Source organism: Aptenodytes forsteri, unplaced genomic scaffold (assembly GCF_000699145.1).
Source record: "Aptenodytes forsteri isolate BGI_AS27 unplaced genomic scaffold, ASM69914v1 Scaffold193, whole genome shotgun sequence".
NCBI lineage: Eukaryota > Metazoa > Chordata > Aves > Sphenisciformes > Spheniscidae > Aptenodytes > Aptenodytes forsteri.
In genome coordinates this window covers 2,324,602-2,341,339 of record NW_008795405.1, presented here as the reverse complement: position 1 = coordinate 2,341,339, position 16,738 = coordinate 2,324,602, and the positions used below count along the sequence as shown (strand labels likewise).

Below are 16,738 nucleotides of genomic sequence, written 5' to 3'. Positions count from 1 at the left end.
GGGGAGGGAGACAAGGAGGGGGAGCTGCAAAGAGCTGAGCTACAACACTTGCACAGCTCACAGTCCTACGTGGCACTTGGAGCACGTCAGAACCACCCACGGATTAACCCTGGCAAGCCCCTTGAGGTGGGTCTGTCTTACTAGCCCTTGTTCACTGCTGCTCCTCAGTGGCAGGGAGGGGTGGCAGAAGGACCAAGCCATTTGTCTCCTTGGAAAGGAGGCAAAATGGCAATGGAAAATCAGGGGAGAAGAGTCTTGGGGTGTCCAACCAGTAAGGACACAGGTAACCTCCTGGGTACAGTAATCCTTGAAATCAGACACATTGCAGTTACTGCTTCTCTGTCCAGCCTTCCGTTTCCCTAGCAACATTTGAGAATTAGATTTGTGAGACAGGATCTGAATTAATTTTCTTACAATTAAAATAGCTTTTCTAGGGCTGTTTTAGCTATAATTCAGCAACAAACTATACTATCTACATGGGGTTAATAATAGATTGAATACACTCCTGGGCACAGGCTTACCAAAACCTTTCAGGACACTTGTGTGAGAAGGCAGAGGGCAGTTCTCTATATGCTCTGTTACTAGCTGGCAAATGGAGGAAGACAATGGGAAAGAAAAAGTGGGATCTTCACTGCCAACACTGAATACAGCTCCCAACAGTTCCCTTTTGTTGTGCACAGGAACAAACAAAAGCTGATGAAAACAATCCCAGCACACTTTCTGTCTCTCTAACAAAGATCAATGGTTAGAAAAAGTGAAAAAATCCTATTCTGCACTGCCATAAGGCAGATCCTACACAGATGATCACACGACCATCTGTGTAGTCCCTGCCTCTCTGTGGCATACTCTATTATAGCATGCAAGAGACCTAGACCTGAACTTGAACATCTTGGTTTTGAGGCTGTAGTGCATTGTAGAGCTCTGCAAGGAATACTGCTTCAGTAAGTACAAGAATGTACACTGATATTTCAGCAAAGAATAGTCTTTGCAGACTAAATGAGTCTTTGTTCCCTGGTCTTTGGGTTGGATGGTCTCTAGCTATCTCGCTGCACTTACTTACAAAAAGCAGTAGCACATCCCCATTACCACTGTGTGAACTGGGATGTGCTGCTTTGTGTTTCACCTTTCCATAACCAAGAGACAACAATACACACAGTAAACAAGATGGACCGTGTCCAAAAGTAATAAAAGATACAACAGACAAACATACCTGGTCCACTCCTCTGGCAACATTATAGCTCTGTTCTGCTCTGTGCTGTGATGCCTCACGTCTCTCTCTCTTGTAGCTACCAAATTTCCATTCTCTCAGTTCACAGATCCTTTTCTTATCTTTCTATGCTGCTCTGAAGCTTTCCTTACCTATGACTAGGGTGTCCTCATCAGAGCAGAAATACAGGAGGTCTCCAGGCTCAGACTACTTTGTAAATGAAATCACTACAGCCATCCCATGACAGAAGAGGATCCATTGCAACGTCTTATGAGGCAGACGTCTTCAATATGGCCTGGGGTCCAATGCAGGGCAGGTTCAGTACCACAGGGTGAGCAGGAGGCAGCTCTAGGGCCAGCTCCATCGTGCAGAAAAGGTTTCTTACTCACTACAAGTGTTCCTAGTGGCATGCAAAACATCAACTCTATAGTACTGGGTTGTCTTCTCTTAATAGGTGATTGAAAGGCAATGAAATCAATCAAGAAAATAGTTTTCGATACATATGGAGCCAACAGTGTGATATCTACACACTTGCAAAACTATACTGATTTGTGGTAGTGCAAAATAATAGATGATTGTATGGGCTGCCTATAACCTACATTAATTGTGGTTTAGAGTAACAGCAGCAATTGGGATACAGTGCAAGGAGGAAACCATGCCTTCTAATTCTTTAAAAATAACATCTATTAATTTTTTTTTTTACATTCAAAATCACTAGAATATATTGGTGAAAAGCTGTATAAAATTAATAACTAACATGCATACTGTGATGTTTAGTAAAAGAACACCTGGACTTTCAGGTCTCTGCTTCACAAATATTTTCTTTTATATACAGGAAGTCATTTAAGCCCTGGTTCATTTCTGATGCAGCTCCAGAGTGACAGATGGAAGCAACTAAGCTCAGTGTCTTTTGTCCTCTCTTGAAGAGAGGCTTCAGATGCCCTGTACAAATGCAAGATCCTTTATCATGCAACAAGTCAACATAGAAGAGATGAGACAGTTTTACTCATTGGGAAATAGATCATCTTAGAAATGAAGTCAGATATATCAACAAGAAATACAGCAAATGAAAATTGCTGATTAATGGTTGCCATTCTCTTACTTCTCTAAATGACAGTAATGCATTTGAGATGCCACTTCTGCCCATAATTTCAGAAAGAATGGTAGAGTACTTTGGATGTCACAGTGTGTTTCCAGGAAAGACTAATTTCAAAGATTACAGACCTCAGTTACTTGGCTGCTTTTAGAACATCCTTATCTAGGGCTAGGTTGCACAGGGAAGATGGCAGAGATGGTCTGAAGGCATTCAACCAAGCAGCTAGGCCTTTTCCAGTACTGGGCTATGATTTCATGGAAAATACACTTGGGGATAAGGACCTTTGTATCTAGTACAGAATAGAGGTTTCTTTACAGCTGTGGTTTGTGGCAAAACCCCCCCCCACATTACTGGCTTCCCACATCCTGCAGACTTAGTGAACAGCTTTCAGGCAGAAACTCTGTCCCCTGTGGTGTATGCTGGTACTGTTGAATTATACCAAGGAATACCAATCTTTCAAGTGGTATTTTCTGAAGACAAAGATTTATTTCTCCCCCTTTCAGGGGGGTAGTAGTCTTTGTGCAGGGTGATATTCTTTGTCTCTCATTCCACTTAGCTGGCTAGGCAAGATGATACCTCACTGCTGTCCACAGAGACCGATGCAAGAAATAATTACATGTAGGGGTTATGCATGTTGCAGAAAGCAAAGGTGACTTCCTTTTCTGATCCGCCAACACTCAGACATTTCTCACTAGCTGTTTACAGATACTCATTCATCACATACAGAAATCAGCATGAGACATTATAATAATATATCATGGCCAGTGCATGTACATGACTTGATGCAAGAAGCCAGCTGGGTCATACCAAAACAGGTATTTCCTGACATTCTTCAGGAAGGATTTCTTTTTTCTCCTGAAGTTATTATCCTCTTCAGGAAGCAGACAAAGCAAAGATTTGCTATGCAGCCAGGGGCAAATCTTACAGGATTTGTGCAATGCACGTAGTGTAATGACTGGGGAATGTCTTGGTAACCATGTTCTGGTCCGTTCTTGAAACAAAAAGTTAATGGTCTTTTGAAGTGCTGAAACCCTCTTGCAGGTAGACTAGATGCTTGGGAGATCTCCACTGTTTTCAGGATTTGTAAGAAACTCCACTTGTGGGGGAAAGCAGTAGCAGACAGTCTGACTCGCAACAAGAGTCTCTGGAAGACATCCAGCTTGCAACAAGCTGCCTTGCGTGACACAATTTTACGTCTGCCCCCTCAAAGGACACTTGCTACAGAAATCTCTAACTATACTTTAGGATCTGAAGATCTAATTTGGATACTACCCTGCTAAGTGCTCTATTGTGCTAATCTGCTCCACTTGTGGGGGAAAGCAGTAGCAGACAGTCTGACTCGCAACAAGAGTCTCTGGAAGACATCCAGCTTGCAACAAGCTGCCTTGCCACACACAATTTTACGTCTGCCCCCTCAAAGGACACTTGCTACAGAAATCTCTATACTTTAGGATCTGAAGATCTAATTTGGATACTACCATGCTAAGTGCTCTTGTGCTAATCAGGATCTGAAGATCTAATTTGGATACTACCCTGCTAAGTGCTCTATTGTGCTAATCTGAAGAATTGGAAGTGAATGGACAGAACAAACAACAAAGAGAAACAAAATAAAGGAGATAGCAATAAAATCTCAGGGAAGTATGGCATGACAGCAGTTACAATGTGCTGACTACAAATTTCAAATTGTCTTTCATTTTTATCAATTTCACCTGCCCTCAGCCAAGCCATCATTCAAAAGACCTAAGAAACTTGCAGAGCCACAATTTGGCATGAAGAGCCACCAATCTTTATTCTTAGATATTTTTAATGAGAAATTTTCAGTAGACATATGGAGACATGAGTTTTGTACGTCTGTGGATAAGAAAAAAAATTCCTAGCTGATATCATGGAAAAAATGTATGCCACATTGAATTTCTGGAATGAGAAATGGTGGAGAAAACACACTTTCAGGAGGGAAGACAACCCTGATTTGAATGGGGGAAGCATCATGCAACTGGAAGCATAAGTACTGTAACTAGTGGCACTAATGGGATGCCTACAACTTCATTTGCCCTCCCAGTAGATTCACAGCTGTCTATCTGCACACCTTGAAGAATGGCACAGACAACCTAGATGTATTAAATATATCTGCCGCAGCATGACCTTTTCAGAAGGTCATATAAATAAGGCAAAACCACTTGAAAAAAATGAGGTGAATCCTATATAGTAATTACTGGAAACAGTGGGGAAAAATACCTTGTCATTTTTCTTCCCCAATCTCAGAAAAAACAAATTTTATAGTAGAATGAGGGAGTGATGACAGTCAAACATTTGGACTTGGCAGTAGAGAAACTTTTCAAAGATCCCTTCCTGACTTTTGACATGGTAGTACTCGAGACATAGGGATTAGATCAATAACCCCGAAACATTTTTTTGAGGAGATTTTATGACTTTTGAACATAACTACACTGACTACAGTAACTTGTCTCCTCTTAGTCTGGGGGAAGGAGACTGCACTTCACCATTGCTATAACTATGGTGAAATGAGATTTTCTAAAATACTTTTGCAGGGACACCAAATTAAACTAATGTTCTGGGGTTGTCGTCCATTGCACATCCCAGAACACCAGTAGGCAAAAGGCCAAATACAATGCTGAAATTGCTTTTAGTGATAACAGCACCTCTTCCACCTGCCCCAAACAAATCATACAAATTCTGGTAATAAAAGATACATTTTTAACAGCCCCCAAATTCTTAACAATTGCATCAAATTTGTTTTTTTAAGGCAAATTCAATTTTTTTGTCTGATAGGTCAGATAAAGAAGCCACTCCTCTTCAAAGAATATAAGATTTCTCAAGCTCATTGTGTGCACTGTAGGCGTGGACTTGTGGAGAAGAGGCCCTGTTGAGTATACTCCTTTCCCTAGGGAACCACTATGATTCACTGAATACCACTGGCAAAGGCTTCACACTAGGGTCTCCACAGTGATCAGTGATTCTTTCCTTTAAATTGTAACAGCAGTGAAAACCCTTTTTCAATCAGGGCCAGTAAAATCCTTTTTTTGGTAAGGTAACAGACAGAGCAGACTCCTCAGGGCAGACTTGGTGTCTTGTTTGTCACTTTTAGTTCAGTGGAGTTTGTCCTCTGTTAAAACTGCACGGAAAGGCTGTTTCAAAAACTCAGAAACCAACAATTTTGGAGAAGATCAGCTTGCATTTCCTAACTACTCATCTCTAAGGCAGCAGGGAAACTTAATCTCATTCTTTGGAAAAGGACAGTGGGAAGAAAGCAGTTACCAGGTACTGTAGTGCTTTAAGATGTGCTGTGGTTGTGCACATTCACCCTGAAGGTGCTCTGCACTCAAGCACTTTGGAAGACAAAGATGGCGAGAAGTGAAATGTGTATAAGATAGCTTAAGACCTTCACTTAATGGTAAGTATTTTCTTTTCCATATTTAAACAATTAACCATTTACAAACATCATATTATGGATGACTTCCATTCAGCAACCTACTTTCCCCCCAAAATCACAACTGTCTAGTGGTGGATCTTGGTGTCCTTTATGCTCTTGTAAGAGCTTCGTCATTCTGAAAGCCTCTGCAATATATAGTGCCCATCCAGGTGAAGGTGTAGACAAGTTGCATGTGACAACTTGGCAGATGTCAGCAATGGAGACTTTTCTTAGAGAACCCAACACCACAGAGTGAATTCTGGTGGAACATGCCGCTGTCATGGAAGGTGGCTTTGCCTTTGCTGTTCTAGTAGGCTGTACTGCAATTGTCAAAATGTCCATACAAAGTCAGACTACAAGACCATCTAAGCCCACCTCTAGTCTCTGACAGGTGGCCAACAGCACATGCCTGATAAACAAGCTAAAAATTGGAAAAGCCCGTTGTGGTACTTCCCCAGAATAGTCACTTGAAAAGTCTTTAAAACTTCCTGCTTTTTAGTTTTAATATTTAATATGCCCTAATAGATTACTTTTTCATGGATTTGTCTACTTGTCTTTTCAAACCACGTACACTTTTTTGTATCCACAACATCTTGTGACAAGGAGTTCCATAGGTCAGTTACATACTGTGAAAAAAAATCATGCCCCCCACCTTTTTTTTTTTTTTCCTTTGAATCTGATATCTGTTAGTTTCATTTGATGCTCCTACTTCTTCTAGTGGGCAAGACTGTGAACAATTACTCCCTTTTCACCTTCTTCCTTACCCTCCTCCTTGCCTATCTCTTTTCCAATTAACCAATTTCTGCATGAAGAGAACTATGAATGTTAAGTTTTGAGCTCTTGGTATAACCAATCTCAAGGACTGTTTGACCTGATTCTGTAAAGATAAAATAAGGTCCTCCTCAGGTTTGGCATAAACAAGGATGTCTTAGCTCTAGAAACATGGGGTTCTAGGAAGAAGAAAACAAGGTCAAGTCCCAGGTTTAAGCTCAGAAGCTTCTTTTGGAAGAAACTCATGACAGATTCACAGGAATAATGTGTCCAGAAAGGAAATAGTATGAAGAGGATCAATCAGCCAGTTACTTACTGCAACCAAAAAATCCAACTATTTAAATACCAGCAAATAACCCATCCAGATTCAAACAGTGAGCCCAGGATTATCATGAGCGGCAAATGTAGGACTGACTGAGGAAAAAAGTCCTTGGCAGTTTGATCAAGTAAACCTTAACAAAAATAAGTCAGGAGCCAGACTACTTTTGTTTCCAGCAAATAATCCAAAATGACTGGAACTGCTGTATTAGTACAAGGAACAGGCCTGAAAGAATGCGAGCTGAGAATCTAGTCTGTTCTGTAAACTCATCTGTAAGTCAATGGTCTCCTTCACAGGTAAAGAAGAGGAACAGTCCAGCACTGCCAGCCATTCAACTCCATACACACAGAGACTATCCATATTCCGGTATGAGGAAGAGGCATAGCACTGAGATTCCTACTAGTAAACAAAGGTCTTGATACCAAAACCTCCTGCCACAGTGTGGAACCAGTGTAAGAGATATGTATGTCGACCTTCCAGGCATCATAATGAGGAACTTTTCCAACAAACCATGATTGTCCAAAAACATATCTAGTCTTGAGAACAGAAATTTCAGTATGTCTCGTTGGCATCCAAGACTAAGTGGTCTATCTAGCGTCACAACATGATCTCCCACTGATGGCACTCATACGACTTGTGAGGCTGTTTTAAAGGCCAAGATGAACATGTAAAAATGAACTTAATACTTCATGTACTGAGTACAAGTCAGCTGCTTCTGGAGAGGAGAGAATCGAATATCCCTCCCTTAATTTTTATGTTGTGGTATGCTCATCACCTAAACACAGCACAAAACGCTTGTATGAACTCTGCATTACCTCAGCCTCCAGGACTCTGACGTGCACCTTACTCCTTTCAAGACTAACAAGCCTGATTCTCTGTCATTGGAACAGGCTCCTTAACTTAGAAGTGATGCAAATATCACGGAGTAGGAGAGAAGAAGAGGGCCCCTTGGTTATATTATCCAGTCTCACCACTGAAGTAGATGCTGAATGATTTTTGGGGCTTTCTATTGGTAATTTTATTTTCTCACAGTAAACAAAGGCACTTTCGATGAAACTCACTGATGAATACAGGGAAGTAAATGTGATAAAAACAGAGACAAACTAATCCCCACTTGAGGAGCACAGATATAATTGTACTCCCCTCGTGTGCAACTATTATAAATCCAAAATGGTTTGCTATTCTCCTTTCCTCCCTTGTACTAGAAAACACTTCCTGTAAAATGCCTTCTCTCCAAGACATGTGGGAAACAGTTCTATGTCTCCCCAGTGAATCTCCTAACTAAAGCATTCTCTGAGTGGTTTTTGAAAAGGGACAGACATGGATGTAGCAGAGCTGCAAAGAGACAAAATACATATGTTATCCTTCAGTACACAGTATCCACCACGCACAAAGACATACATGGACTCCAGGCTGAGGAGTACAGGGAGATGAAGAAAATAAGAGGCTGGAATCGCAGGATTTGTTCCTGATTCTCTGTTGCACATGCTTCCAAGGTAACAGCATTTGTGCTCAGAGCTGGGATCAGCAGATGCCCAAGACAAAGGAGTACTGCTATTTCCTTTGATGCTCTGGCTGCCCTATCATATCCTGAGGCTGAACAGGAATTCAAGGTCTAGGTGTTTGGCTTGAGGTAAAGGACCAGTCTTGATATCCCTGGGTTTTTTTTTATTTGTTGGAAGCAGAAGAAAAATTTTCCAGGGACAAAGGATACAAGACTTCACTGCTCCTGCAACTGACAGAATTCATCCCTTCGAAATGACAGTCTTAGACTGCAATGTGCATTTCTCTGATTATTTCAAAAATCTTAGAGACAAGATGTCTGATATACTGCTACTAAGTCATCACAGTTACAGATGTGGTGTTGGCTACATCTAACGTAAGAAAGTTCAGAAAACATGCTGGCTATAACTGAGTATAAATCATTATCCCAAAATGAGTGGGTGGGAGACTGGCAAAGCTGACAAAACAATTAACCTATGTTCGTAATAAGCCAGCACTAATTGGTAATTTGCCAGACAAACTCTATCCCAGCCAAACCCAGGACAGATGTAAGAATGCTGTTTCTGCCAATGACCCTCTGAATACAATCACCTTTCCTGGGCTAACTGTGCATTTAAATCTCTATCCTCCAAACCTCTCTATAGTTTTTAGTCGTGGCTGTGACAACCTGAACGAAGAAACTAGAGAACAAAAACAGAGATGAGAGTTCCACAAGGATGTATCTCCTATAGCTACTCGATCCTGCTCACGAAATCCAGTGGAATAAGGATAACTCAGATCCCCTGGGAGGAAGAAAGGAATGGAATCTGTTATTTACTGAAGCTAAATCTTATAGGGAAATAGCCCCTCCGACAGTTCTGGAACAGAATTGGAAGCTATAGCCTATATGACACGTAGCAGAGTAGGCTATGAGAAGACAGACCCAAGGTCTTGAAGCCCACCGCTGCTGAGGATGTGCAGAAGTTTGAAGTAACAACTTCTGCAACTAAATTTTCGATAATCATGAGCCAACAACTTGATGCACCAGTAGAAATATCTATCTTGGAGATCCATGGGTGGAATTCAATGATTACAGACAGAAGGGACATGATCTGAAAGTAACTTCACAAGATTTTACAAATCTCTTGGTCACTGATGATATGTGATGGCAGCACAGGCAGCAGACAAATGCTGTGGAGATTCTTGAAGAACACAGCTGAAAAACACAGAGAAAGTGAACAGGATCATGACTGTCTAAGAAATGAAAGATAAGCCAATGAAGTAAGAAAGGGAACAGCTACATCAGAGAACTGCATTTTGGACAAATGAAGTATTCAATGTTTGTCATATGCGTGAGTGGAACAGAAATAGAAAAATGCATGTTCTGTCCTATGAATTCATGCCTGGAGCAAGCGATAGTGAAACTAATGGGGTATGAATGTAATTATTTCATCTTCTCACAATTTATCTGGTCTTGAATGACAGAAAATATGCACAATCCAAGAGTGAACATGAACACAATTTCAAGAGAAAACACTTTCCCCCTCTGACACTGTTTCTTCTGTCAGCCATTTGGGTTGATCATTATCTACTTGCCAACACATGAGAATCTCTTAACACTGACTATACAGGCTAGAAATGACAAGGGAGCTGTGGAATAAGAAAACAGATCAAGCAGGCTAATCTCTGAGGGCTCTGATGCAAACAACAGGAGATTTTGTACCCTTTGAGAATTACAATCATACCACTTGCTGTTTGACAAGTCAGAATTTGCAAAATACTGTTTTCCTTTAACCTGGCACCAACAAAGAGTCAGAGCTGAAGCTGCTTCCTGTTCATTTTAAGGATGGGTGGATCTTCTCTCCAATACATTTTCCAGCTGCTGATGTTGTTTTCTAATACAAGCAAGTTAATTTTCATAGCATTAGGCAAATTTTAACTGGAGTGCTTCACCAAGCCACAATTGCAACTGATAGGAGCCACCTGGGCCTTAGGGTTCAAGCTTGGATCTGAAAACATCAGCCAATTTAAAAAGTTTATAAAGCCTAAAGAAACAGAAATCAAAACACAAAAATAAGCCACACAGAACATAAGCATCCAACAGTGAAACATCAAGACAGATTTAAAATCCTCTCCAATATAATGACAGCAAATATTTTGGGGGTGTGAATTAATAACTGAAATTATAACCAAAACAAACAAATGAAATTACTTTATTCAAACCAATCATTTCTATGGCTCTGTGCCAAAATTCAAGATGGCAACCAACACGGATGTCTCCATGTTCTAATATTTTTCTCTGCTGATGGTTGCCATGTGATGACAGCAGAGAATCCCGGCTGTTACCAGACTAGGACAGACTGAAATGGCTGAGCAAATGAGACTTTACGTTCAAACTTGGACCTTAGGAAGAACAATACAGACAGCTGGAGGACCTCTGTCTTATAGAAAGATCTCACAGTTAGTGATCAGGAAGAGGTGGGAGGAAGGGACCCCAAGACTCAGCAGCAGAAGCTCTCAGAGGCAATCATTCACCTCAGCTTGCAGGTGTATCACCAGCTTCCACAGATGTTCAGGTACTCTCCTCAGTGGATTGTCCTCTCACCAGGGCCTCCTCTTGACTCTTTCCTGGGTGTTATGAGAGTGTGGTGGTATGAAGTCACTGCTGCTTTTTCCTTTGCCCCATACTTGAAGCAACACCCTGGATTCCTCACCTGGTGTTCAGTGTTAGTCCTTCTCTGCGAGCTGAGGCTGGAAAAAACACAAAGATTTTGAGTAATCACGGGGAACTGTTTTGTGGAAAAAACTGCTACACTGCTCTGCAAATCTCAGCCATCACCAGAAATCTGGATCTCCCTATCACACAATCTCTCTACAGTAACAGATGAGATCACAGATCAGTATGACAAAACCTAACTTAATAAGCTACTGTGTGAAAAAGTACTCTTGGTATTCCTCTCAAGCCCCAGAATACCTTCTTCACTCTTCGCCTCTGACTCATCTGACTCATCTCTTCACACGCTCCTCCAGTACCTCTAAATCCTTCTCCCATATCAGTATGCTTTGTCTCTTTCTTTGTGTCTTTTACTCATTCGCTTGCATGGGAGTCTACTTCCCCACTCCAAAAGATGCTGAGGACCTTGGTGCAGGAGAGATGGGGGTGTGAAAAGGTTGATCTTTAAAAGAAACGAAATGGGGATAAGGAAAAAAAATTTTTCTTCCCATTATTATAGAGATAGATTTTAATTCTACATACTGTGACATTTTCCTTCTTAGGCATGTTATGGGAAAAAGTCAATGTCATCTTCACTTCTTTTACTTAAAAATCCTTAGACAGTCCTTTAAAAAGAAAAATCCAAATCACTTAGAAATGTACCAAGTTTATTTTGGACAGTTTGCATTTTATAGCTAATCTAGTAGGTAAAGCTTGTCCTGTGTATTTAGCACATCAGCCTGCTCCTAAATGTGACATTTGTTGAGAGGTGTTTATTAAAAATATTGTTATATTTTAAAGAATACGCTCTCCTTGAAAGCCCAGAACAGAGCCAAACATCACACAGCGCAGAGGATCTGGAAAGATGTTTAGAAAGCAGGATTGCCAGCTATGTCACTACACAGAAAGTTTGGAACCTGAATTAGGAACCAAACTGTCAACCATGTGTATTAAGATAGGATACCAGTCCAGAAACCTATCCCTTGGCTATATGCTGAAACTAAGGCACATTCACAGAATGAAAGGCACATGAGAGAGGCAGCCAACTTCTACCTCTTCCTCCTGTTTTGAAGAGACTTTTGAGCCTTCCTTTTCCTACAGAAATGCACAGTACAGTTTGTCTTTTCTCACAAACTGAATTAAAATCACTTTGTGTGAGTTCCTCTTGTATGGCTACCTTGAGGACTCAACACAGAGAGGGGCATTCCTATGTCTACAAGTAAATATATAGGTTCCTACCATGAGTGCAGCTCATGGCCAATTCAATCATTTCATAAATATTAATGTATATAATTCTATGAAGTTTTATCATTTCAAAGCTACTGGTGAACATTCCACCTCCTTCTGGTTGAGTAGGTTGAGATTCTGGTTGAGTAGGGGGGACAGAAAAAAACCTCATTCCTGACGGCAGCCAGCATTAAGGGTTGATTCTCCCTAGTGATAAGAGTCATTGCAGTGAATCACCACATACAACAGAATGAATCTCCTTTATTCTCTGCCTGCCAGGAGGTGTTAAAGTATCTGCCTGTGTGTCTGTCCACATGTTTACATACTATTATGTCATCCATGACCGCACCTCAAAAACTTTAACACTTTTGTACTTAGAACAGTTACATAGGGGGAAGAAAAGGATTACCTCCATTTTATGGATACGATTCTGAGTCACAAGGAAATCACAAGAGTTGTGTAAAGTCATTTACAGGATACCTGCACACTAAAATTCAGTGCCATATAGACTTTGCCAGCACAGACATACACAGCCTTGGTCAGACACCAGCACCTGATCTACTCTGCTTCCAAGCTGCAGGAATGAGACAGAGCAGAGCACTAGGCTAGATGACAGTACTGGGTCAGGGACCCATGCTAACGCTTTTTAGAGCTAGTTTAGGCTGTTTCATCATACCCACAGCAAGTCCGTGGCAGAACTGAGAAGCATGTCGAAGCCTCCTGAATCTTGTGTTGAAAATAGGAACTTCCTTTCTCCCTGAAAAGCTCTGATAATCCTAGAAATTCATGGGTTTTTTATGCCAGAGCAGAGGGAATTTCTAATCCTAGAGTGATGCCCAGCATTCTTTTGATAATATACAGTGCAACTAAGAGAGGCAATAAATAGATGGGGTTTATTTATATCCATGGGTGACTGACACTAGCAAGCCAGGACAGCTGACAACAGAAGGGCAGCCTTCCCTCCCCCATCTTTTGGGCACAATTTCAAGTTGGCTTGCTGGACTGGGCAGGCAAGGCAGCAGTTCCAAGTCATGAAAATTTACTTGGAAGGGGGGGGTGACACAAACAGTACACACAACTGTATTCGAGTGAAGTCTCCCTGCATGAAAAGAGCAGTGAGCAGCCTCATTAACAAGTGGAGAAATAGCAGTGGAAGCCAGCATGAGCCTTCCTGCTCCCCATGTTACAGAGAAGACACCAGGTGGGCTCCTTACCCTGACTGCTAATGCCCTTCTGTACTTGACAGCCTTCATTCTGATTTCTCTTATTCAGCTCCCTACTCCCTGGTTTGTTGTGGCTCTCTCTTCTCTGGCTCTTCCCCACATTTCATTTCATAACTTCAGACACTCCTTTTACCCTATTCACACACATTTTGACTTCTATTTTTAGTCTCAATAAAATAATGCCAGATTAAAACAAAATCCAATTTGGATGGGCAAAGTCATCCCCTTTATAGGTAGCTTAATGCCAAAGGGCCAGATGTGAGACAGAAGGAGCCAAGATATTATATAACCTCTCCCCAGTCGTTGCACACCTGATCTTGAATGACATTTCCAACACAGCAAGGAAATACAGGCAGTTCGCCATCACCTGACTACTGAGAACAAGCAATGCTCAGCCTCCAGTCAGGCAAAAATGCCAACTGCCTGAAGTCATTACTTATCCTGCTTCGGAGTTTTCTTTGAGTCTGTAAGAAGTGAAGGCTCCTGAAATTCAACCTGGGTTCTAGTTCTTAAACAGGGAAGCCAATTTCTAGAGACTGTCCTTTCCTTTTTGTCCTGCTTTCCCAGTGGTCCTGAGACTTGGAATGTCCTTTCAGTGGCATGAGACCAGTAGCAACAGGAAAAAGCGCCTTCCTTTCACAAAAGAAAGGCAATAGGTTGACTAAAGGTGTGAGAGGCAGGCTGCTCTCACAAGTTAAGGAATAAATGTCATTTCTGATCATTAGCAGTGAACACTGACCCTCAGCTCTAGCTGAGAGGTGATGGCTGAGTTGGACATTATATTCTTAACATCATCTGAGAAGGGCCTAGAATGCTGCTTTTGGCAGAGCTTTACGTTCTGCTGGGATTTAATGAGATTTACACAGTTTTCTGATAACTGGATAAACTCGAACATAGTCATGCCCTGTTGATAATTTGTATCTATTTTAAAGGTATTGGTTAAAGACATCAATATTTGCTCATTGCTAGTCATAAGGTAACGGTTCCCTGCTCCTTCAAAGAATACCAAGAAATGGGGTAAGAAGACCCTTCTTGACCCTTCTTCCTTTCCCTTCTGGTCCATCTGGTACTACAGTCCTGACCCGGGACAGATGCAACAACTATAGCAGGGAGAGAAATTATCTTTTCCCCTCTTCCTGTTTGCCCTCTTTATGAAACTGTGGAAGTCAGCAGAGAAGAGAGAGAAGATCCAGGATGTTTTTGTGGTGCGTGAAACAATGGCTTGAGGAAGATAATTCTAAGAACAAATGTGAAACCAAATATCCCCCATTGTAACTGATTCTTTGCCCTCCCAAAAAGGGAGGCACAATAGTAGGATTCACCTCAAGCTCCACTGCTTTCCAAAATATGATAAAACGGACAGATTCTGTTTCTCCATAACCCTTTCTCTGCACGAAGACAGCACTACAAAGAGAGATGCTGACAGAATGTTATTACTGCTGTTGACAAAGGCTGTATGCAGGGTGAGAGGCTGCACTGGAAAAGTTTGACGCAAGGTGCTGGATATCACACTGCTGTTCCCTTTCAGTGACCCATCCAGAGCTTCTCAGCCAGACAGGTGGTTCTGGAAGGATTTATGTGGAAGAGCTCATAATTACTCCATTCCTGGACTAGGATAACTAATGAGGTGACATCAAAAGTTGCTCTTTTGTCTCATAATATCTTGTGCCTGAGTAGCCAAAGTAGTCTGAGGTAGAGGTTATTCGAGGTGCCCATTTGAAGGTCACCTTTCAAAGTCAAGACCACTTGTGCAGTCAGTCACAGCAACAAGAGAGAACCAGGAGGGTGGCAAATGAAGACTGGAATTAACAGGATTAGTGGGAGGGAGGACACGTACCAGCAATGTGCTGCGCAGAAACCTGAGTGATTTCTTTTCCCAGCTGCTCCTGATGAAGGATTTGGACAGTGTGGTGAGACCAGCTGAAATCGTAGCCAAGGTTCCTCTTGGGAATGTGGTAACAACATAAAAATAAATACATTGGTGTTCAACAATCTACTGCCTTCTGAGGCTGCAGGGGGGCCTGGCAGAAGCTGAGGAAGCCTGGACAAGGCTGGGCAGCTGGGAATTCCACCCTACTGTAGCAAATGGCTGGGAGTCTGACATAGGCCATGCACAGTGGCAACAGTACATATCCCATCCCCACCCTTTACGCTCCAAGAGAGTTGAGAGGCACTGGCTGATAAAAGAATCTCCAAATCCCAGGCATTTTCTTTGATTAGATCTGGCAAACGATACAAAGTGATTGTATGCATCTTGTTTAAATGCCTGTTGTGGCATATGTGACCCCCTGTTTACTTGCCTTTTTTTTTTTTTTCCTTTTGCTGGTGCAGGACAATTTTGAAGCTTGTACTTTTGCATACCTGCTGAGAGAATCTCTTCTTTTCTTTCCTTAAGCTTATATAAAAGAGGCTGCATTTCAGGAATAATGCTAATTCAAGCAGTGGGTAGACAACAGCCAGTCACAGCTTAGCACCTCCAACATTAACTCTAATTTCAGGTCTCCAATAACAAGACATACATGACGTTCTTATGAAGGACCATACAATAATCTTGGATATAAAAAAACTTTAGAAATACACAGTCTACCTGTAGATTTCCTGTAAAATTAAAAAAATCTGGAGCGTGCTAGATGTAGAGAAGAGTAAGTGCAAAAGTGCTCCTTACTATCACTAGTTTGCAAGCAGGCTCCATTCATTGTTCTATACTGGCGCACACTGCTTGCACGTTCATCTTATTTGGATGGCGTTCAGACACTGCTCTCCACCTTAGCCTAAAGAAGGAAATCACTAGAAAACTAAGAACAGCAGCCTGCCTTCTACATGGATTAGATCCAAACAAGCTTATTAATCCCCATATTCTTCAACTAGTCTCTTGGAAGTTCAGGATCCAGTTTTAAGCCCTTACAGATGATCATACGCTATTTCAAAGAGTTGCATACCTTCAGGACTCGACATTCATGCAGATATGGGGGCCAGGTCAATGTCCAAAGTAAACAGACAACTGTGCATCATCCTGCAACTAAGCTCAGATACAGACCTGGGAATCACAGGGAAGAAAATCAAGTCTATACCATCTAGCTCAAGAAGGTTTTTTTTGGAAGACAACTTCCTGACACAGCTGGTAAGTGAGCCTACCAGGGGAGGTGCCTCACTCGACCTGCTGTTTACAAACAGAAGGACTGGTGGGAGATGTGGTGGTCGGAGGCCGTCTTGGGCTTAGCGACCATGAAATGATAGAATTCTCGCTTCTTGGTGAAGTAAGGAGGGGGG

General features: G+C 41.7%; 1 protein-coding gene across 1 annotated transcript in view; it reads right to left on the bottom strand.

Annotated features, from left to right (window-relative positions):
- Nucleotides 1–10,497: 10,497 nt before the first annotated feature.
- Nucleotides 10,498–16,738, bottom strand: part of TTLL5 (tubulin tyrosine ligase like 5) — a 145,489-nt gene continuing 139,248 nt past the window's right edge. Inside the window, exon 33 of the mRNA XM_009280721.1 lies at nucleotides 10,498–11,056. Within this exon, the coding sequence (XP_009278996.1) occupies nucleotides 11,016–11,056 (41 nt within the window). The 3' untranslated portion in view covers nucleotides 10,498–11,015. The remainder of the gene's footprint in view (nucleotides 11,057–16,738) is intronic.